Genomic DNA, 24746 nt, shown 5'->3' with positions numbered 1-24746 from the left:
CTTGATTCCATCTTCCAGGACATTGTCTACTTTGGATCCAGTCCAGTATATACGGGCCTTTCCTTGCTTATGTGTTTGGCCCATTGTCATAGTATTGCCTTCACTGTTGCAATGAACTCACTCAGCCCTACCCCTAACCCATTCATTTCTTTGCTGTCCATCTCTGTTTTTGTGGGCTGACATCTTTCTATTCTTCTTTGGGTCTTCTGTAGCTTTTTTGTGTCATTGGTAGCATTCAGGTTAGCAGTCACCTCCGACTTTCACTCACTTAATGATTCTTTTCATCATTAATTTGTGCTGTCCATACTTGTAATTTAGCTTCTTAATTCATATCCATTCCTCAACCCATGTCTGTTTTAAACTGCAAGCAGGGGAGGCAGGAAAATACACTTGAAATTAAGTACTAGGCACGATACTTATGTATGTGTATTTTTCAAAATGCTACTTGAGTTTACTATAGAAACTTTTAAAATTCTCAGATGTATTAAAAAACACTTAACATACAAATCGCTGTCTGCACTCTACAGCACATTCACTAGATTATTACTGTTTATACTGTCTCACCCGCATGCAGTTCAAAGCTGTCCTATTAAGGAAAAGGAAGTAACTAATCACTTGAAAGGTCCTCAGATGTCTGTGATTTCATTGAGAAATGGACATAGATGAGCAACATTAATTGTAGCTTAAAAGTCAGGTAGGGACAGCAGAAAGAAACACTGAAAAGAAGCAAGTCTACACTGAGCTCATTTGCATGTGTACTGTGAGCTGTTATTCCTCGCTCAGCAAGGGGGCCTGCTGTAAACAGATTGTGTGTTATTATTGGTAAGGCCAAACTGAACCTTAGGACATCTCATTAAGAGTGCAGACACTGTTCAACCAGTCTTTACTGATAACAACCCCCCACTAGGCTCCACAAAATATCCAGCTACCCATTGACACACCATGGCTTTGCTGAAGTGCATAATTGAATCTCTCTTGGGGCTAACTCCCAATCAGACACGGCAATGACAGAAGCTAGCCAAGGGGGGAGAAGATGCTGAGAAGAATCATCAGATTTTCCAAATACTCAAGATTTCAAGGCTGGAGACCACGGTCTAAGAAACACTTTGAAGAACAAGGGCATGGGTTTTCGGGGATTGCAAAGATGGGATCCTAGAAGTATTAGCGATGCTGTAATATTGAGAATGGGATTTGTGTTGTCGAAGACATGTACTGTAGCGTATTTGTGCATTATGCTGAATAAGTTCCATTGACACACACATCGCAAAACAGCTTAGTAAATGGTATTGCTTTGGAGAAAATAATGAAACCCAATTTCAGAGTGTAGATTTACTTTGATCTAAATGTAAAAGTCAAGTACAAATCAGGCAGCAATAGGTGAGATCAAAGGCCATATAGAGAAGTGTTGTTGAGCTGTCTGTGCTGCTTTTCATTCCCACAGAACTCTTAGTAAATCTTTTGTTAGCCTTTTTATCATACCTCCATCCTTTGACAGACATTTCTCTGATTTAGGTGTATTAAAAAACAGAATTCTGTTCAATCCATCCTCAGCTTCGATAGAATACATTTATTACAAAAAAGCACCTGCTGTCTGAGTGAATATTGTAACATCTTGGGGGGGTTGCCCTGTAAAAGGCAAGAAGGTAAGAAGGTAAGAATTGCTACAATATCTTACAGAATGGAACATCTGAAGCCAAATCCCACAACACTTTGCTGGTGACCGATTAATGATACAGAGCCGCAGGCAAATTAGATCATATCCAGCCCTCTAATAAAAAGCATTGTTAATACCGCATGGGAAAGAAGTGGTTGAATTCCAGAAGCTGGTCAATGCAGTAGCCTACACAAGGGGGGTTACGCTTTGTAGACTTGCTACAGGGTTAATGTTTTTTCAAAAAAAGGTCAAACGATCAGATTCAGAGCTGGAATGGCTTTTATTTTTTAAAACATCTGTGCAAGCAAATAGTTCAGTTAAAGGGTTTGATAGGTTCAGCACATTAATTAACTCCATTTCCCAGTTACTGAGGTGCTGATTATTCAGGACAGGCAAGATTATGGCACTCCAAGACCGAGCTGTCACAATAACACCATGTCACAAAGATGTGGGAGTGTAACACAGTGGGACAAAGAGAATAACCTGCAATGTCATAATATCCCCCCAGCTGTCGGTCAGAAAGACTGCATCAGTCATTAACATCTGATTAAAAACATGCTGCACTTTGTCAGTATATGCGTCTCTTGTTGCAGTACTTTCTCACAGGTTTCTGATTCACACAAGAGCGCTACACATTCGACCAATCAAAACATTGCCCTGCCTCGAAAACACACTCCTGTACTCAATCCCATTTACATTTAATGTCTAAAGAACCTTTCTTCTAGAAGGTATCAATCAAAACGAGAAATCAATGTTACTGAAGGGACAAAGTTTAATTGAAAACCAATATTGCACAAGGAGGGCATCCTGAAAATCAAACTTCGAATCTTACTCTCGGAACATCTAATGTCGTTACAGGAACTAGCTTTGGCATTTTTCAAGTACTAAATCACCCGATGAACCTTTCTTCTCCTTTCCCGCCTTTTAATCTAAAGACAAGAGTCCTGTTCATAAATACATAATTAATGTAAAGAGAGGACTGCCATCTCAAAACAAATGGCCCTGTCTGAGATAACACACAACCAAGCACATAATGGAGCAGGCCCAAAAACACGAATTGCTTGTGTATTCCCAGGGTGGCTAATGTTGAAACAACACATTATTCAGTACAGTGGGGAAGTAATCAAGTCTTTATGGATAAGAGGAGGCGGTTATCATTTTAAAATGGGAGCAGCTTTACAATACACAGTTAAGAAATATTACAAAGATCACTTCATAGCTTAAGAGAGAAAGAAAAGCTGACTAATTAATAAGCTTTCATACCTAGACATATTGTATGATAACAAACGGTAACGGAACAAATTGGTCTGAGAAACATTGTGATTGCCAGGCAGAACACTGACATTTAAAATGACTGTCAATTGATTTCAAGGCAGCATATTTCAGGATGTTGAAATTACCTGCTTGAGAAACATCCCATTTCTGTACTGTGTGACTAGTGAGACTACTATTGTTCATTTCATGAGATGCAGAACAGTGCCTTTGCTGTACACAAGTCATTCCTGTGCATTGGTTGGTTTCAGGACATGCTGTATCACATAATAAAGATGAAAAAGCATAACACATTCCTATATCATTTAACGTCTCTAAATCTCAAACTTTCCTGATTATTAACAATAGAAACATGAATGTCAATGTGAACATCTGTCTGTGGGTTGGCTATTTTTGTAAGTCTGTTACCAAATCCAGTGTTATTTTTTTGGGAGAAACTAGTGTGGTATTTTCTAAAGGTGGTGGTGGTGGAGGGGGGGGCAGTGCTCTGTAATTTTATAATAGATGTACAATAAGACATTAACAAACAACCTACAGATGATGATGATAATAATATTAGCTTCTAAAGTTCGAGGATAGGGAACAAATCTGACCTTTAATTCCAAGATTTTTTAGTTGCTTTTAATTTTGGATGAAGTGTTCATTCTTGTATTGCATATAGTGCTTTTAATTCACAATTGACGGGTGGAGGAATGTTTGGCTTTGGTGTAGGCCTATATGAATCCAAATAATAGGAGCACATTAGTAACAAGATTGGTATAGATTTCAAGGCAACTCTTTCCAGAAATACAATCTTTGGAATTTATTGGGAAGTTTAAACAGCCTGCAGAAGTTATGCCAGCAAAGACAGGTATCTAGTATTTAAAAGGCTCCCATTGGCTATGACTAAAAAGGTTGATTCTAATTCTAGGTTCATGCACAATTTTGGTAACCTCGGTAACTGAGTAACCTTATTCATCGTTCATAAGATAAAAATAGCATCCATACATTTTTCTCTTCTCTAAAAAGGTAGAGTTAAGAAAAGGCAGTGTGGCACAGATCCATTAGATCCGTAATTGACATTTGCAGAAACCGTTCTGAAGCATAGGCAGAAAAGCATTTACTGGCTTTGCGTACATCTGCAGCTAAAAAGACATACAAACCAACGCTGTACCATCGTAATAGCAACAATGACATTTTAATGTCAGCTGTAGTGGAAGCATTGCAGGCAAATGAAGAAAGACAGATCTAGTTTCTGCAATCTTCAATTCACTATACTCCACATTTAAATGTATGCATATTAATCAATCCATTTAAATACATATTTTTTTAACTAAAAGCCTGATCAAACAAGAACGTTTTTCAAATGAGATTTTAAAAGAGACAGGGTATGGATTTGCTCTGATATTTCTCAGTAAGAAATTCCATAGAGCTTATCATATCAAGGACAAAATTATGCATCTGTATTTGGTGCATGAAGCACCACTGCCTGGCTTTGAGTAAGAAGTGGCCAGAAATCAATGTGAGATGTAAATTAAGAGTTTGCTCCAAGGGACGCAAAGAAAGAAACGCAAACAAGGGTGATATATTTTTGTGTTTTGTATAAAATGGCATATGACACAAGATTGGGGATTCTCTCTCCACCCTCAAACCCCTCCCACCCCCCAATAAAACAAAAGCGCATCTGATTGTATTCCATGAAGGGAATCTCAAAACACCTCCACAACTGTCCATGTCCATGAGTCCATGTTACAAGTCAATAAAATAAAATGTTCACTCACTTCCTGGTGTGTGGGAGAAGGTTTTAAATAGAGATGGGGGTTTCAAATCTTATCTTCTGTTTCAAGGTCTTTTGCTTTTGATGACATCAAATATTATTTAGATTCAGGGTGCCCCAATTATAAAACAAATCTGCAGCCTTGGGAGAATGTGGAGACATTTTAAGTAAATTAGTTAAATCAAACCAATTACGAAACTGGGAGCTGGACAGGAGTAAAAACCAGAAGATGCGGTCCCACAGGAACCGAGTTTGAGATCCATGTGTGCCCAGACAGAACCACTGGAAAACTATTTCTTCCCGCCTCCTATTCTTGCCAGGCTGTGCTGACACGCTTGCTAGTGCTGATCTGATTGATATCCTCCAGGAGTATTCCCTTATTGCCTTGGGATGAGTGTTGTGAGATGCCCTTTTGGTGGCTAACTTTACTCACAGTAGCTTCCAAGGATTCATCATTGGAGACCTTGTTGTGTAGGAAAAACCTGCCAGCCCTGGGAGTCCTTTGGGAGTAAACCTGCTGGTGGGTCACTTCAAAGGAGCAGAGGCGGAAGGGGAGGGCTGCCTGAAAGCCCCTTTTGAAATTCTCGTTGAAGTATCCGTAGATGATGGGGTTGACTCCGCTATTGAAGAAAGCCAGCCAGTGGGCGAAGGGGAAGATGTAGCCACCGAGGAGGTCGATCTGTTCATCGTTCAGGTCCCCGTAGTCTGTGAGGAGCATCAGGGTCCACAGGGGAAGCCAGGAGACCATGAAGAGGACAGCCACAGTAATCAGCATCTTGATGACTTTCACCTTCTTCTTGGAGACAGAGGTCCTCTCTACCTGTGCTTCCCCTGAGCCCCGTCCCACGGGCCCCAGGTTGCTGAAGAGCTTCATGGCGATCCTGCAGTACATGAGGCTGATGAGCCCCAGGGGTGCAAGGTAGACGTGTACAAACAGGACGGTGGTGTAGAGCTTCCGCATCTCCGGCTGAGGCCAGTTTTCAAAGCAGGTGAGGAGTGGGTACGTCTTGTTGTCCTGGATCATGTAGGTGTCCTTCAGATGAATGACTGTTAACATGGCGGCTGAGGGACACATGATCGCACAGGCCAGCATCCAGATGAGGGCGATGGCCAGGATGGCTTTGAGAATGCTCATCTTCTGTCTGAAGGGGTAGACTATACAAAGGAACCTGGAATAGAGGAAGAAACATCTTGATTCTGTCCCTCACAAAGCAGAATCGTAATTACCTCCCTGATCGCCTAACCCCTTCCTCTTTTCGACAACAGGATTCAAATTAATTGCCACAGGCAGAACAGTGCACAGCAATAATGGCTGGGAAACATAGGTAGGTAGGTAGCTAATGCACTGATCTTCAGAAAAAAGATTTACAGTTTGGCCAGAAAGATTTGCTCCTTGCTAATTGCTCATTAAATGACTTACTGGCACACTTTAACCCAAGTAGAAAAGCAAAGGGGACAGAGTGCTTGTGTGAAGTAACAGCACACTGTTCACTGCTGAACCACTCCATGAATAAGAAAAGGTCAGTCATGCTCAAGACACTTTTAGATTACCTGAAGTGTGCAAGAATGAACAGGGTCTGTAGAAAACAGCCCCTCATTAAGATTATAAAATTCATGCAGCTTAAAGTGTGACAGAGTAGCTTAAAGATGCAAATTGATAGTGCAGAGTGAATATAAAACAAAGCAAACTGGTTAAAATTACAAGCATTATGGCAATATAAATAGATAACTTGCATCTCATTCTCCTTGGCTGCGCTTACTTGGGCGTTTCAGCCACACCATATATGATACAAATGGTAAAGGCTTGTCTGTGTAACACCACTGTTGTAATTCAGCCTTATCCATTACAATTCCTCACCTCCAGAAGACTTGGCAAGACAGAAACATTTTTATATTTTCTGTTTTCATAGCTTGTTGCTGGTGTACATCTAAAGGCAACTGTGTTTCACCTATTCCTGTGCAGATCAGTGCATCACTTAGATCTAATATGAAAACAGAAACATAGGAGGAACCTAAACCATGAGTAGTGATATTCATGCTTATATAGGTGGCCAACAAATCATCTGAATTGAAACAACAGGAGTGGCTTTCTGAATGGGTGTCAGCAACTGATTTGAACACAGTAGGACAGTAGTTTGGAAGGCAGGGAATGACTTTATTTTCAGTTGATACTATTATGGTGCTGCAAACTGTTTTATATGTAAAAGCTTAAACCCTTTACTTAAAAAAAAAATCTGCTGGGCAAACACCACTCTCCTCTACTTCCTAGATCTTCACATGAAAGGATTGCTTTTCCTACTGAAAGTCCAAAAGTTTTTAGGAACTTTCCAGCATTACCACAATATTTACCACAAAATAAATGTTTTGAGATTAACTGAGATTAAATAAAAGGAATACTGACAACAAAGAGAATAGCACCACCTTGATTAGTATGTCCAACTATAAATTACATTGAGAAACCAGCCTTAAAGTATTAAAAAAACCTTCAGTTACCAACAACGTTTCGGGGCACTTAATTGCAACTGGTGCAAGTTTCACAGGTTTATTTTTAATAGTTTCATTACGTTGAATTAGCATGAAAACACAGATCAGCTACTGAAGATCAGTTATATGGCCTAAACCATTTTAGACAGAGAGAAGGGGGGTTCATTTTTATATTTCATGAAAATAAATGTTTTTCCCAGTGTAAGTTATTTGTGTGTCTAATCCTTGTGTGTGTGATTTATAATAAGTTCATATGTCATGCATATTGTATGTCTTATTGTATGTCATTTTGCAGTTTGTGGAGCTCAGCTTCGCTTTGTAGTCCTGTTACCCAAACTGCATGAGAGGGCATCTCTTAAACAATAAGATACAACCCTTCACACAATGTATTAACGTATATGAGCGTGGTAATTATCATTATAACAGGCCTGTGCAAAAATAACACTTTTTTTGTTAAATAATTGAACACAAGTCTTCATGCTTCAATTAAATAAGATATCCCAATGAGTTCAGTAAATCAGAGAAGGCACATTAGTAGAACAGAGAGGGCATGGCCTGGTCTACAATTAATCAATATATCGATCACCTGCAAAAAGAGCCTGCCAAAGCACTTTCCACATTAAGATAAAAAGGCTTGAAGAAAAATTAAAAGGGACACTTTTACAGTCTTTCCAAATTCACTATTCCAGTTTATTTCTTCATACTCAAAATAAGAAAATTAGAAATAGGAGTTGTTTTTATTAATCATTATTAAGTGAGAATTGCTTTAAAATATATGTTTTAATTGGTTTCTCAGGGGAAGTTGAGTGCTATGCCAGTATACAAAAGGATACATGCACAACATTCCAATTCTCTCCTACTGCCAACAGATATTAAATGGCTTTGAAACATAAAAGATGATTTTTGGATCATAAAACCATAAGTGTTGCCTGCAGTAATCCTGACCAGCAGGTAATTCAACATAATTCAACTGCTGCTGTCAATTATCTACATGGAATTAAGAGCAGCTGTACAAACTGTTATGCTTAGAACAATTTTGAAATGGTAACTATGGGTTAGAAATGTTTTTGTGTTTGAGCAAATCCACCCCCCCCCCTTGACCTGCAAGGGAAAACTTTAAATCTTGCACTCCAGAGTTAACATTACATTTTATAAACTTGTTTTACTGGCATTTTATTTTGAAAATGCTATATGAGCTGTGCAACCTAAAAGGAGTCAATGCTTGTATTTTGTAGCACAAGCATTCTTTCAGGACAGTTCTTGTGCATTTTCACTTCTCTCATTTTCTTAGGCTGAAATCCCTGAGTCACATTGTGTTTTCTTAATATGCTTTATCTCAAGTAAAAGGCAATAGAATAACCTGAGTGCAGGGGTTATTAATTGAAATACTTTTTATTCATAGAACTGAAAAACATCTCAATATGGCTTAATAACATCACATACCATCCTGCTGTTTGGGTTCACAAACACAATTAAATGGTCTGAATAAAATGTATTAAATGTATTGGCTAAATTATACGAATTATATTACACAAGGAAAATGAACATGCAATCTAATTTTGCAGGTAATAGAAACATAGAAAAGTGTAAGTATAAGTAGAAGAGTATTAGTTTCAGGGAAGACAACGTTACCCAGGTTACATAACATAATAAGTAAATTTCATTCCCATTATAAAATAAAAAAAATTAATAAGTAAACAAACCGTAATTGATAGAATGGAGGATTCACTAAATTGCTTAGTTGCCACTGGAGACCATTATAAAAAGGCAATGGTTCAATATCTCTACAGAATATGCCTTTGCAGACTAATTTCTAAAGGGAGTTGGGAACTGGTGTCTGTGCTACGAATACAGTATTGACATTTCTAGTTCCCTTCATTTATGAAATTTTCCTCATTAATCTGTGCTTTGACATGGAACAATTTTACATGTATACGTGTGATAGAAAATTCACATGCCATTATCAGTATACAAAATGATCAGTCAGATGTACCTCACAACCACACAAACACCTTTAAGAGCCAGTGTTAAATGATTGCCATGCTGCAATATCTTGCAAGTCCAGATTGGAGACTGAAGAAAGAGAGATGTTGAAAAGCAATGGATGCAAATTCCTTTCATGGTAGAAGTGAAAGGTAAAAGAAATGTGTCCTCCTGACAGAGAGGAGGAGAAGAGTGAAATTGATCAACTAGACACTTAAAGCGCAGAGAGTTCAAAGTCTACGTTTGAAGGAACAGAGAAAGCTTCATCGGAGAGAATGCCTTGAGGTACAACAAAGCTCTGCCATGGCATGCACACATACAGTTTCTAGGTTCTGCTACATTATGTAAAAAGGTTAAATGGGGTCCCTGCTTTCTGAGGACTTGAATATGAGGTATGCAGCTATAAACATCACCATCTGCTTTATCTGAGAAATCAAGAAGGCCAATATATTTTCCATCTTAAACTGCACCCACAAAATAAGATAAATCATCTGTACTGAATACTAATATCTCTATATACTGGCTTTCATTAAGCTGAAGTCTATTTAAATGACAAAAGAGTCAAATTGCCCTCGTTTCTTAAAAAAAACATCAACAGGAGGTCCAGTGTTTTCTTGCAGAATGGTAATTGCTTCATCTTAAGACTCAGTTCAAGTTAAAAAACATAAGCTCACATATCATAAAGCCTTTATAGAGCACAGTGCTTGCTGGGCACAGTGTGTTGAAGTTGTTTAGCTCCTGGTAGGGATTTTAACATTTTTAGTTCAGTAAAAAGAAACTGAACAAACACAAAACAAGTAACTATATGGGCTGTGTTTCCATGTGGAGAAATTAAGTTATGACAATAGACATGCTCACATTAATTAAAGTGATTATTTCTGACATTTTAAACACATTTGAATAGGGTTTTAAATAATTCTAAATACAAAAACCCCTTCAACAAAACACAAAGGTCCAAAGCAGGATAGATAAATGCAGTTTAATTTAGAATATGAATTACTAACACACACTTTAAATGTGTAATCCTGCCATGCTGCTTTAAAATAAGTTGTGACACTACCTATACAGCCATGACATTTTACCAGCAGGATGTAAACACAACCATAGTAAGCTACTTGTGGAAACTTCATGTAAAAACTGACTATGGGCTCTTGTACAGTAATGATTGAAGATTGAAGTAATGATTGAAGAATACTGTAATTAGTGCTGGAGGAGGGGGGGGAACAATCCACTATATGCCATTCTCACACACACTACTGTTTCATCAAAAGGTCCAGATCCATGAAGCCAAGGACATTTGTAGGGGATCTTGATTTTATTTCTGCTAGTAAGAAACATGGCCACTGTTAAACCACAACTGTCACTTATTACATATCCTTGTTGAATGTGGTTCCACTTGGAAAATTCAAATAATAATAATAATAATAATAATAATAATAATAATAATAATAATAATAATAATAATAATCCTGCTGTCTGTGAAGTGCAGACCTGGTAGCAGGATAAAGAGATGAAGTGGGCTTCTTATAATGGGTCTGATTGATCTGGCCAGTGAAGACAGACCCAAAGGAGAGAATTTGTTTGACCCCAATAAAGATAATTTAGGTTTAAGTTCCAACTGAACTCATATTAATTGAAGCATGGGGTAAGCAAGTCATTGATACTGGGCCCATGCCAAACTATGAATACAAATACAGTAGTGTGATGTACTGTTTTGGTAAATAAAGAACTTTGACACACAGTATATTTAAAATTTGCTTCTAAACTTTCACACTGCCTCCTTCTTCTCCTCCAAGATCACAGATGTCCGCAAGCTGTTCAACAGTCCCACTTCCTCTCCCTTCCCACCCAAGTTTCCCACCGTTCAAGTTTCCTTTTCTTCATTCTCACCTCTCTCAGACTCTGAACTTTCCTCTCTCCTCCTAGGTCACAAACCCACAACGTGTGCCCTGGACCCTCTCCCAACTTACCTCCTCCAAGCGACTGCTCCTGATCTCCTCCCTCCTCAACTCCTCACTCCTATCTGGCTGTTTCCCCTCTGCATTTAAACAAGCTGCTGTCATCCCATTCCTCAAGAAACCTACCCTTGACCCCACCTCTCCTCAGAAGTACCGCCCTGTCTCCTTACTCCCTTTCCTCGAGCGGGCGGTCCACCACCAGCTCTCTGCATTTCTTTTCCATCACTCACTTCTTGATCCTCTGCAATCCGGCTTCCTCACAGCTCACTCCACTGAGACGGCTCTCCTGGCAGTCACTGACTCCCTCAGTTGTGCTCGGGCGGCCTCCCTCTCCTCAGTCCTCATCCTCCTTGACCTCTCCACAGCATCTGACACCGTTGATCACTCCATCCTCCTCTCCTGCCTCGCTGACCTTGAAATCTCTGGGACTGCTCTCACCTGGTTGTCCTCCTACCTCAAGAACCAGACCTACTAAGTGACATGGCGAGGTTCCTCATCCACCCCCCAACCTCTCCTCACAGGTATACCCCAAGGATCTGTCCTGGGCCCCCTCCTGTTCTCTCTCTACACTCGCTCCCTGGGCCACCTCATCGCATCCCTTGGCTTCTCTTACCATTTTTATGCAGATAATGCCCAGATCTTCCTGTCTTTTCCCTCTTCTGACCCTCTCATCCTCTCTCACATCTCTTCCTGTTTGTCTGCTATCTCTGCCTGGATGCACTCACACCACCTCAAGCTCAACCTCTCCAAATCTGATCTCCTCTTTTTTCCCACCTCTTCCTCACCTTCTGCTGACCTTTCCATCTCAATCCCCTTGGAAACTACAACACTCTCAACCTCTCTTCCACTAAGAACCTAGGAGTCACCCTCGATCCTGCACTCTCCTACACCCAGCACATCACCACGCTGACACGCACCTGCAGTTTCTTCCTGAGCAACATAAGCCGAATCCAATCCTTCCTCACCAACTACTCGACTCACCTTCTCATCCAGTCACTGGTCCTCTCCTGCCTGGATTACTGCAACTCCATCCTGGCTGGCCTGCCTGCAACTATTACACACCTAGCTCATCCAGAACTCTGCAACTCGTCTGGTATTCTCTCTGCCCTGATTTGCACACGCTACTCCACTGCTCCGCTCCCTCCACTGGCTCCCGATACCGGCACGCATTCAGTTCAAGACACTGACCCTCACCAATCACTGTCTCGACCAAACTACACCGAGTTACCTTCAGACCCTTGCCTCTTCATACATCCCCTCCAGACTGCTGCAGTCTTCCGGGGCCAGAAGACTAAGCTTGCCTCCTCTACACTCCCCTTCCTCCGGAGCCGCTCTTTCTCATCCCTGTGGTGGAACGACCTTCCCACTGAAGTCAAAACAACAGAGTCTCTGACCTCCTTCCGGTGATTATTCAAGACACACTTTTTCAGACTGTACTTGTAATTTTGTAATTTATTCTCCTGTAAGATTGCACTTATACAATGTTTTGTCATACTCTTGCCTATGCATTACTAGCACTTGTATTGTGTATTTTGATTTCCCCTATGCTCCCTCTCCCTTAGTTCTTAAATTTGACTTAACATCTTGTCTATACTTATCAGCTTTTACAATCTAGGATGTAAGACCTTATATATTGTTTACTGTATCTCGAATACACCCTGGACAAGGGCTTCTGCTAAGAAATAAATAATAATAATAATAATAATAATAATAATAATAATAATAATAATAATAATAATAATAATAATAATAATAATTTCAATTCAATCAACAGTAGTCTAGTTTGCTGATCCTATATAAGTTAAATAGAACTTAACTTTGGACTCTGGAATATAACTACCTCTAGTAAGCCAAATACAAAACAAGACTGTTTCCTGTATTCTGCTACATTACAAGTGGGAGTTCAATACAGTGAATACACCCAGAACTAATGAAAAACAATTCAGCAGCTTGACAACGTCGATTATGTTTGCATGGGAGAATGGATGGATGTAGTTTGGTTTGGCTTACTCTTGGCTGCAGGAATGACAGTCTGGAGCCGGGTCCAGGCAATCAAACCCACCCCCCAACCTGCTGGTAATGAGCCATGGAGCTGCTGCAGAGACTGTGACAGGGGAGGTGGGAAGTAAAACAATGAACGCTAGGGGGTGTTTTAAAGGAGGGGTATTTATACTCTTTGGTCCAGGAGTGAGGTTGATGTAATCAGGTTGTCTAATCCTGACATTTTATTTATAATTCCAAATAACCCCCTCAAGAACTCAGCTGGAAGGAGCAGCCTTGAGGTACCTTGTCCTAATATCACCAGTATTATTTGTTCCTGATACTACAGAATTTGTCTGAATGTAATAACAGTCAATGTCCACATATTAAAAGGTTAAAAAGTAAAGCCAAAGATGCTGCAGAAGGAGACCTCCGATGTCCCTGCTGTGCCATGTGGTTTGTTGAATACCAGGATTCCCCCATCCCAACTCAAGAAGTTGTTTGATTTGTCCCAGAGTTCAACACCACTTGCTAGAGCACTGAGAGGAAGGAGTACAGTGTCTACCCAGAGATGATGAACCTCTTCAATGAGTATGCTTACACCAGCACCATACCCATCACCCCCAACACCAGCAGCGTCCCCCACCTGGGATTGAACCCTCAACCCCCCACTCCAGAGCCCAGAGCCCTGAGCCCTAACCACTACTCCACAACTACCTACTGCTATATCCTGCAGCACTTTAAGGTCATCGGTGCATAACAATGTAAAGATGGAGGTGCACCCGCCCCCTTTGCCCTACAGGTCTGGCATCTATGGTCAAGTCCTGGCGCTGTCACTAGATCAGCTAATCAACATCATCCAGAAGGATGACCTCAAAGTCAAGCAGGAGGACGTGGTCTCAGAGGCCGTCCAGCACTGGATCACCCACGCACCCAGCGAGCATCACGGCCACATCTCTGTCCTGCTGCGTAAGCTGGCACCCGCGCAGCCCAATGGATGACCTCATGTTCATGGTGGGTGGCATCAACGGCTTCTCCACTTCCTCCAGCATGGAGAAGTATGACAGAAAGACAGATGAGTGCTATGCCACCCAAGACAGGAGCATTCAGATGTTCATTCAGCCACTGCATAATGCCAGAGTGACTACGCCCAGCGCTGATAAATAGTCTTTGTCCTTTTCAGACCAGCACTTTTACAAAATGTTTAAGACAAATATTACAAATACAACAACTGCAGACAAAACTCACCGCTATACAGTAGGTATACTTCTGTTGCCTTGTGCTGCCTGTCCCTGCATCTTCTCTGCTACATCTATGTCACTTTGTCTGTCTGCCTGTTTGTCTGTCAATCAGTCTGTGCTTCTTCTTGTCCTCCTCAGCTGTCACTAAGTCCTACCCTATTGTCAGCAAGCATCGTAGAAATTGACTCTCTTCTGCAACTCTGTCAATTACAACATATGTAGCTTGGGCCACAAGTATTAATTTCAATTTACCATACAAATATGGTAGTGCGTTACCCATTGTAGGAGATTGCATTGCTGAAAGACAATGCAGATCATGTCTACTGCCTGTCATGTGTTCTCCCCAGAATCCCCCACTGCCAAATTAGACTACTGTTACTGTACTAGCCTATTTCATATGATATTGACAGAATATGAATTAACGGCAGTAGACTAACCCTAGACATTTGCCAGTGGTTCAAAATAATGTGTATGTGTACAGAAAAAAGAAAAAATCCACTCACAGCTACTGCCTCTGTAATGTGTTTTTGACAGTAAGTTCTGAGCATTCAGTTCAAGTTTTGACAGTCTGAGAAAGTTGTTGTAGTCGCAAATCCAGTTCACAAAGTCTGTGTACCCCTGTGTGGATACAACTTATTTTTTAAGTGGGTTTTCTTCATCTCTACCTAGTCCTCCAGTCCTACACCTATAGAGGCTCATAACACATTTGTGTTCTTTATGTATTGCTATAATTAAAATTAATATAGTTTATATTTATCTCCCATTAATTATAATACGTTATAAATGCTCAATGTAATATTGATAATCTTATGAGGGATACTGTAAGTAAGGGCTGTTTTATTTCTTCACCATGTAATTTAGAACAATAACATAACCCTATTCAAGCCTGTTAGCAAGCTTAAGACCCCAAGCTGGCTCTACCTTACCCTGGCAGCACTGTGTCAATTTTGAACTGTCTCTTGGGAGACAGGCACAGACTACACATAAAAGCACACATTCCCGGGCCGTATGACTCACATTCTACTCCAGGCATAGATGTCTACAGGATAAACAACTGTGAGTCCTTGCACACAGTCAGGGGCTGCAGGGAAGGTAGGACACAGCATCCTCACCATTATAGCCCATTGTAAATTTAGCTCTGTGACCTTTAACATTTAACATTAGTCTAGCATTGCTTCAAGAATGGACAAGATCAGGTTTTATTCAGACAGCTTATAGGCTAACCCTCCACTGCATTCATGTATTTGTCCTGTCTGGTATTGTATTTTGCTTCTTTGTAAAAGGTATTGCATTTCCCCCGTCACACTCTGTAACAGCTGTACTTTTATTACATTGCCCTATATTTATAAACTTTTTAAAAAGGTTTTAAAGTGTGCTGGCTTGGGCATCTGGGGAAAGGGGGAATGGGGAAGGGAGATGTGACTAATTAAAAGGGTCAAATTAAGCAACTGTAGTTTAATGAAGTTCCCAATTATATTATTTAGGGCTGCAACAAAATCAAAAAAGGACAGGAGTATACAGGAGTACAGTATATGCACAGACATCTACTATGATGTAGGTAGCCAATGCAGAAAAATAAGGATACATGTCCCTTTCAATCTAAACATGAAAACACTGCTATACAGAGTACATTATTTTGTTTCAAAACAATATACCTCGGCCTGTCCATGCCACACCCATACACCTAAAGATGGATGCTTGCATTTTCATTGCATTTCCATTATGTACAGCTGCTCCAGGAAGTGAATGTGAGACACCAATACTGGTTTCTCCAGTAAGATTTTCGTGATCTTTTCACAAAGATCAAATAAATATCGTACTGCTCCAAGCAATTGATGCTGTGTGGTACCTTCCGTCCATCCAATTTCATCGTCTTTCCAAGGGATACACCTGTATGTGTTGGTTAGGCATTACTTCCGCTATGGTGATCAATAATTCCCTACTCTGCAGATCCAGACATTTCCCAGTTCCTGAAATTGTGTTTCGTATTCAGTTGGTAATTCAATGGGTAATTCCTTGAAAAAACAATGCTTCTGTTCTGTAACAAATTATGTGCTTGTCAGAGAAATAAAGTCTGTTATTTATTAGTGTTGTAGTTTTATAGTTAGTTAGTTTGGTTTTACTACCCAGTTATTATCAGTTTGAAAATAAATGTATTCTGTTTATTCTGTGCCATTGGCTAATAAGCTTTGTTTTGGTCATGGTATCGTTTTGGTATCGAGTATCATGATACTAAACTTGGTATCTGTAGCAATATCAAAATTCTGGTATCATGACAACAGTGATATTTATAACACATTAGTCCAACATGTTACATCATGTCACTAGTTACATAAAACAACAACAATATATTTCAGGATTGTAAATATGCACCATTATTAATACAGTTTTACAAAGTATTATGTAGACATAACCAGCATCTACACTGTTAGTTAAAGACACAGGGAGTTCACATGCAAGTTTAAATGCACTATGATCGTGAATGCATGATGGTTTTATGCACAACTGACTCTTGATTGTGCTTGGTAAAATATTTCACACACAAATACATAGTGCGACTGAAGTGTCATTATACTTTAGTGAAGCAAGATCAAGGGCAGGGCTTTGTTCTGCTATTCTGAAAAAGTAGGTGGAGTCTTCCGTTTTATTGTTCAATCAAACAGAGTTACTACACAAATAAAAAACATAGGTACAATTAATAAATACACAAGATGTAGAAACTGAGGTACAAATACAAACAGAATAAAATAAAGATTTAAAAGAACGATGTGCCAATTACATTGCAAATTGTTTTCTTAAATGTTATGACTTACAATCCCGACTTTTAAAGGAGCATTTGAAGTAGACTTTTTAGATTCAAATACATCTACATGTGCGCGTAGCATAGTTTGTTTGAAATGTTTGATATGTGCGTGACTTCAGAGCTATGTATGCAAAAACACACTTCTAGCATACAGTGAGGGAAAAAAGTATTTGATCCCCTGCTGATTTTGTACGTTTGCCCACTGACTCCTCTTTGCAGATCCTCTCCAAGTCATTAAGGTTTCGAGGCTGACGTTTGGCAACTCGAACCTTCAGCTCCCTCCACAGATTTTCTATGGGATTAAGGCCTGGAGACTGGCTAGGCCACTCCAGGACCTTAATGTGCTTCTTCTTGAGCCACTCCTTTGTTGCCTTGGCTGTGTGTTTTGGGTCATTGTCATGCTGGAATACCCATCCACGACCCATTTTCAATGCCCTGGCTGAGGGAAGGAGGTTCTCACCCAAGATTTGACGGTACATGGCCCCGTCCATCATCCCTTTGATGCGGTGCAGTTGTCCTGTCCCCTTAGCAGAAAAACACCCCCAAAGCATAATGTTTCCACCTCCATGTTTGGGGATGGTGTTCTTGGGGTCATTCCTCCTCCTCCAAACACGGCGAGTTGAGTTGATGCCAAAGAGCTCGATTTTGGTCTCATCTGACCACAACACTTTCACCCAGTTCTCCTCTGAATCATTCAGATGTTCATTGGCAAACTTCAGACGGGCCTGTACATGTGCTTTCTTGAGCAGGGGGACCTTGCGGGCGCTGCAGGATTTCAGTCCTTCACGGTGTAGTGTGTTACCAATTGTTTTCTTGGTGACTATGGTCCCAGCTACCTTGAGATCATTAACAAGATCCTCCCGTGTAGTTCTGGGCTGATTCCTCACCGTTCTCATGATCATTGAAACTCCACGAGGTGAGATCTTGCATGGAGCCCCAGACCGAGGGAGACTGACAGTTATTTTGTGTTTCTTCCATTTGCGAATAATCGCACCAACTGTTGTCACCTTCTCACCAAGCTGCTTGGTGATGGTCTTGTAGCCCATTCCAGCCTTGTGTAGGTCTACAATCTTCTCCCTGACATCCTTGGACAGCTCTTGTAGGAACATTGTGTGTTAGTAAGGTTACTCATTTTTATCATTGTGGGCTATTTTTGTTTTCGAATCCAGCTGTGGCAGCTGCATGAGCAACCTTGCTTGCAGCATTGTGTGTTATGAAGGTTGCTCAAGCAGCTGCCACAGCTGGATTTGAACCAAGATCCCATGCCACAGTGCAGCAACCTTACCGCATCACCAAAAACAGACGCTTCAAAATCTACATTTATATAAAAAATAAAAAATAAAAGGCCGGTATTGACAATAAATTATATTTCACCGCGGTGAGGGCATGACACCGTGGTGAGGCGGCATACCGTTTACCAGCACAGCCCTACTAATACTGTAGTTAATTTACTTTAAATATATTTGTACAGTTATAGTTTCTTTTCAGATTTCAACAAAGGGCCTGGATACATAATGCATATTTGTGATTGAATGCATTAAACACTTAATCCAGTTGTTTGGCTAAGACTAATATATGGCTTTCTGAAAGGAAATTGGATTCGTTACTCAGATAAAACTTAAAATGTAGATGTAAGATTAAAACCTTACATTGAATTAATCTATGACATGCAATGAGAATCTTAAAAGTTCTCACCTCCCTATAATCTTTAATGAATGCATGTATTTAATACACATTTCTGTAGATATGGCTATGTTGGTATCACTTTGATCAGGGATGCACAGCTCTGGTCCTAAAGGACTGCAATCCAGCAGGTTTTATAGGCATCTTGGAAGGATCAGCACCTTAATATTGTTTGATAGGTTCCAGATAGTCCAATAATTTGCTGAATTGGGGTGTTTTGAGCTTGAAGACACTGTAACCCACCAGGATTTTTCTGCACTCATAAGATACCAACGTGCTTCAAAAGGGGCCCGTTTTCATTCTAGACCAGGAGTCAATCTTTGAAATCTGGAGTCAAGTAGGTTTATTGCCAGCTACTACAAAGTATAGACATAAATCAGTCCCATTAATCAGATACTTAATACAAACTGAACTTGGTTCAAACAAATACCATAAGACAATGTATCCCTCAAGATTGGGAATAGGGCACCCTTGATCTTCCCAACTGTTATCACATGATCCCAATAACTAAAGGCTTAGAATAGGATATTGAAGTTACTCATTGGTTGCAATGTGGCTATACTTGCACTTTATATAAACGTAACAAAATCAAGATCAGTTTGCACAATTAACATTTTACATAAAGTATTATTAAACAGAGGGGAAAAAAATGTTTTGACATCCTTTTGATGTCCTTGCACTAATCTGAAGAGGATAAAGGATGGCCTACCTGTCCACAGCGATGGCCACAAGGGTGAAGACAGATGCAGAGACAGACATCCCCTGGATCAGTCCGCTCATGGTGCACATGAACTGGCTGAATGGCCAGCCTACAACACAGAAAAACACTTCAATAACATTTTGATCAAATGTAGGTCCTTGGCATTCAGAATGTCTTCACCCTTCAGGTGTGGTGTGATGTGGGTTGTTAAAACATCTCTACTGCCCATGTAATGTGAAACTGTGTAGGACATGATATTAGGAAATGTTACGTTAATACCAAATAGAGGAACAGACAAAAGGAAACTGAGATGTAACTACTGTATGTTTCTGAGGGGGTTGTACAAGGGACAGAGCTTTCTCTGAAGTTTTTTGTATCCTGGGCATTTTGTCCTGCAGATGCAACAGATGACTACTTCCCATCAATGTCAATTATTTCACACACCCACAAATTACAGACCCATAAGCTGGAATGATAATTACATGAAAAATAACACTGGGGAGTCAAATTAAGGAAGCAAGCATTGCTAATAGCTTCGAATTTCACATGACTCACTGTTACTAACTCCATAAAGTAACGTGGATTACTGAAATTAAGAGACCCTACATGTGTACTTCAAGGTCATTAGCTTTGTTTCACATAGTAAGCACACATAATACTAATAATATACCTTTCATATAAGGGAAAATGATTTCCCAAACATCTAGTGCCCTCCCTCAGTCAATTCAACCCCTTATACAACAAAGAAAATACATTTTCAAAATGCACTGAGAGCTTCCAACAACATTCTGCTAATAGCATAGCTAACATACATCCCACTACTGCAAACATATTAATGGGCCTTAGTCAAGATGTAGGATTGAGTCTCAATTCATGTATTTGCACAGCAGTGTATTTAACAAAGACACAACACTAATTAACTGTTCCCAAATTTGTATTTGTTTGTTTATTTATTTATTTTAAAGGAACAGAGGTAGAAACCCAGCCCACGGGTAAAATGTTTTAAAAAGCCAGATGATGTGCAATTTTCTGAATGATGCAATGACAAGCCCAGTAAAAAGAAGAAAATCAAATCATTTTGTGGCTTTCAAACCACAGTCCACATTGACAAATGGGCACTTCCCTGAATCTCATGAAGGTCACTTTTTTCAGTTAAAAGTTTTATTTATTTATTTATTTATTTATTTATTTATTGTTTTTTGATCTCCTTTCCCATGCTGAGCTCTGCATTCTGTGACTCAACAATACCAATAATTAGTTGGACAAATTCGATTTTCTGCTTCTCAGGATATCATGGGTCCTCAGCCTGCATATTTTATGTCAGTTACCCATCAATTCTTAAGTCCATAATACTTTCTGACAGGGAGGGAACATCCAAGTCGGGCAAAGCAGTGTCTCAGGGAACAGGCTGACCTATAGAAAATAGTACAGCACAGATAGGAAGTATAATCTTAATTCCATCTGTTTTGGTAATTAATTGGTGATGTTAAAATCCAGAAAGATCAACATAAAAGATAATTGGCAGTGATTTCATAGATATTGCACCTCCAGCATTAAAATAACTGAATACAGTTTACAAGATTTAATTAAACATACATCCCATTAATTCCTGATTGTTTTAGAAGACATTGGGAGGTGTAAAGTTAGACATGCAAGTATTTATTTTATTTTCTCAATAATACCTCTATGTTGGAGAACTGAATACATATTTGCACCATTCTTCACTTGCATACCCATCATTTCTTTCATATATACTCAGTGGCCACTGAGGCCACAACTGGTCGTTAACACGTTAACACTGCAATCATGTGGCTGCAATTCAAACAACATTTTTGATTGTTGATTGTTGTTCAAACAAACATTAGAATGGGGAAGACGCATCATCTAAGTGATTTTGACTGTGGTATGATTATTGGTGGCATTGAACCGTGGTGGCTCCAGCATCTCAGAAACAGCTTACCTCCTGGGATTTTCACGCACTACAGTCTTGAGAGTTTACAGAGAATGGTGCGATAAACAAAAAACAGCCAAAAATGGCCAGACTTGTTCAATACTCAAATAACCACTCTTTACAACAGTGGTGTGCAAAAGGTAATCTCTGAACGCACAACGCATCGAACCTTGAAGCGGATGAACTACAGCAGCACAAGACCACGCCGAATTCCACTCCTGTCAGCTAAGAACAGGAATATGAGGCTACATTGGGCGTATGATCACCAAAACTGGACGATTGAAGAACATCACCTGGTCTGACGAATCTGGATTTCTGCTGCAACATGCAGATGGTAGGGTTAGAATTTGGCATAAACCACATTAATCCATCCTGTCTTGTACAGTGAGGGAAAAAAGTATTTGATCCCCTGCTGATTTTGTACGTTTGCCCACTGAAAAAGAAATGATCAGTCTATAATTTTAATGGTAGGTGTATTTTAACAGTGAGAGACAGAATAACAACAAATAAATCCAGAAAAACGCATTTCAAAAAAGTTATAAATTGATTTGCATGTTAATGAGGGAAATAAGTATTTGACCCCTTCGACTTAGTACTTGGTACTTGGTGGCAAAACCCTTGTTGGCAATCACAGAGGTCAGACGTTTCTCGTAGTTGTCCACCAGGTTTGCACACATCTCAGGAGGGATCCCACTCCTCTTTGCAGATCCTCTCCAAGTCATTAAGGTTTCGAGGCTGACGTTTGACAACTCTAACCTTCAGCTCCCTCCACAGATTTTCTATGGGATTAAGGTCTGGAGACTGGCTAGGCCACTCCAGGACCTTAATGTGCTTCTTCTTGAGCCACTCCTTTGTTGCCTTGGCTGTGTGTTTTGGGTCGTTGTCATGTTGGAATACCCATCCACGACCCATTTTCAATGCCCTGGCTGAGGGAAGGAGGTTCTCACCCAAGATTTGACGCTACATGGCCCCATCCATCATCCCTTTGATGGGGTGCAGTTGTCCTGTCCCCAGCAGAAAAACCCCCCAAAGCATAATGTTTCCACCTCCATGTTTGATGGTGGGGATGGTGTTCTTGGGATCATTCCTCCTCCTCCAAACACGACGAGGTGAGTTGATACCAAAGAGCTCGATTTTGGTCTCATCTGACCACAACACTTTCACCCAGTTCTCCTCTGAATCATTCAGATGTTCATTGGCGAACTTCAGACGGGCCTGTACATGTGCTTTCTTGAGCAGGGGGACCTTGCGGACGCTGCAGGATTTCAGTCCTTCACGGCATAGTGTGTTACCAATTGTTTTCTTGGTGACTATGGTCCCAGCTGCCTTGAGATCATTAACAAAATCCTCCCGTGTAGTTCTGGGCTGATTCCTCACCGTTCTCATGATCATTGAAACTCCACGAGGTGAGATCTTGCATGGAGCCCCAGACCGAGGGAGACTGACAGTTATTTTGTGTTTCTTCCATTTGCGAATAATCGCACCAACTGTTGTCACCTTCTCACCAAGCTGCTTGGCGATGGTCTTGTAGCCCATTCCAGCCTTGTGTAGGTCTACAATCTTGTCCCTGACATCCTTGGACAGCTCTTTGGTCTTGGCCATGGTGGAGAGTTTGGAATCTGATTGATTGATTGCTTCTGTGGATAGGTGTCTTTTATACAGGTAACGAGCTGAGATTAGGAGAACTCCCTTTAAGAGAGTGCTCCTAATCTCAGCTCGTTACCTGTATAAAAGACACCTGGGAGCCAGACATCTTTTTTTGTTGTTATTCTGTCTCTCACTATTAAAATACACCTACCATTAAAGTTATAGACTGATCATTTCTTTGTCAGTGGGCAAACGTACAAAATCAGCAGGGGATCAAATACTTTTTTCCCTCACTGTATCAAGGGTACAGGTTTGTGGTGGTGGTGTAATGGTGTGGGGAATGTTTTCTTGGCATACATTAAGGCCCTTAATACCAATTGGGCATCATTTGAATGCCAAAGCGTACTTGTGCATTCCTTTATGGCCACATCCAGCAGTATAATGCGCCATGTCATCTCAAGCTGGTGCCACGAACATGACAGTAACTTCAAGGTTACTCCAATGGCCTGCACAGTCCCCAGATCTCAATCCAATGGAGTACCTTTGGGAAGAGGTGGAACGGGAGGTTTCGCAGCATGAATGTGTGGCTGACAAATCTGCAGGAACTGCATGATGCTATCGAGTCAGCATGGATCAAAATCCCTAAGGAATGTTTCCAGCACCTTGCTGAATCCACACCGCAAAGATTTGCAGCTGTTCTGGAGCCAAAAGGGGGTCCTACACGGTACAAGATAGGTGTACCTAATCATAGCCACTGAGTGTTTGTTTGGCATATGAGTAGTAAGGCAATTGTATACATACATATCAAATGAAAAGTGCAATAATTGATTGACTAATACAAACTTTCACAGACGTTCCTCCACACTATGTCAGTACCATTCTAACACCAAATAATCAATCCAAACAATGCTATGTAATAATAATTTCATGCACCCTTTCTGGAGAAGCCGTGGCAAACATTCTTTGTGGGATAGCTGGCTGTGCGTGGAGCAGACTCACCTGTAATGAGATTGTCCACCAGAGTTGTTGGCACACAGAAGATGCCCACCAGCAGGTCACTGATGGCCAGGTTGAGTATGAAGAGGTTGGTGACGGTGCGCATCCTCCGGTTACGGAGGACCACGAAGCACACCAGCCCATTCCCCACCATGCACAGCACGAAGATGAAGAAGTAGGACACAATGTAGCTGGCAGCCACTGAAGTGGAGTGGAGATAGTAAGGCAGGAAGGTACCATTGGGCTGCTGCGTTCCCATTGTTGTGTTCATGGTGAACAGTCAGTCCTACAAAAGAGAAATAAGTGAAAAACTAGGGCTTGTGCTCAACTGTGCGAATCATTTGAAGGTATGGTTGCTTTGTTACATTACATTACTGTTTCATTAGCAACTCCAAAACTTTTGCAGGGTAGTAATTTTCCATTCTTGGAACCCCTACGAAAGTCAAATGAGTGGGATGGGCAAGAAGCCTATTGCCATTGTATATCAGGTGCTGCAAAAGACGGATTTCTTTACAGACAGACAGACAAGGGCCTTGCTGCTGCCAGATTTGAAAAAGCTAGGCTTCTGCTTTTTGCATTCAGAAACCTGAACTGGAAATAAAAGCATTCAGTCAAACATAATAACACAGATTCATACTGCTGTGATTGGCTTTCATAACCATAACTTATGGGGCTAAAAAGATTTTAAGACTACCAAG

At 40.5% G+C, this 24746-nt stretch overlaps 1 protein-coding gene across 1 annotated transcript; it reads right to left on the bottom strand.

The window, feature by feature from the left end:
- Positions 1-1928: 1928 nt before the first annotated feature.
- Positions 1929-24326, bottom strand: npffr1l1 (neuropeptide FF receptor 1 like 1). The gene is made up of 3 exons (XM_066712556.1): positions 24052-24326; positions 19524-19623; positions 1929-5851 (listed from the first exon to the last, which is right to left on the bottom strand). The coding sequence occupies exons 1-3, from the start codon at positions 24317-24319 to the stop codon at positions 4990-4992; spliced, it is 1230 nt and encodes a 409-aa protein (XP_066568653.1). The 5' UTR covers positions 24320-24326; the 3' UTR covers positions 1929-4989.
- Positions 24327-24746: the final 420 nt, after the last annotated feature.

Source organism: Amia ocellicauda, chromosome 9 (genome assembly GCF_036373705.1).
Source record: "Amia ocellicauda isolate fAmiCal2 chromosome 9, fAmiCal2.hap1, whole genome shotgun sequence".
NCBI classification, from domain to species: Eukaryota; Metazoa; Chordata; class Actinopteri; order Amiiformes; family Amiidae; genus Amia; species Amia ocellicauda.
Note: the sequence above shows the minus strand (reverse complement) of the source record. Positions and strands in the feature narration are given on the sequence as shown.

What these genes read in the sequence shown, in the direction of transcription:
- npffr1l1 (XM_066712556.1), bottom strand. Translation starts at nt 24,319, where the DNA reads ATGAACACAACAATGGGAACGCAGCAGCCCAATGGTACCTTCCTGCCT. An exon ending in GGTGGACAATCTCATTACAG is followed by an intron (nt 19,624 to 24,051) that starts GTGAGTCTGCTC and finishes TCTGTGTTGTAG; the next exon opens with GCTGGCCATTCAGCCAGTTC. An exon ending in GTGGCCATCGCTGTGGACAG is followed by an intron (nt 5,852 to 19,523) that starts GTAGGCCATCCT and finishes CCTCTATTCCAG; the next exon opens with GTTCCTTTGTATAGTCTACC.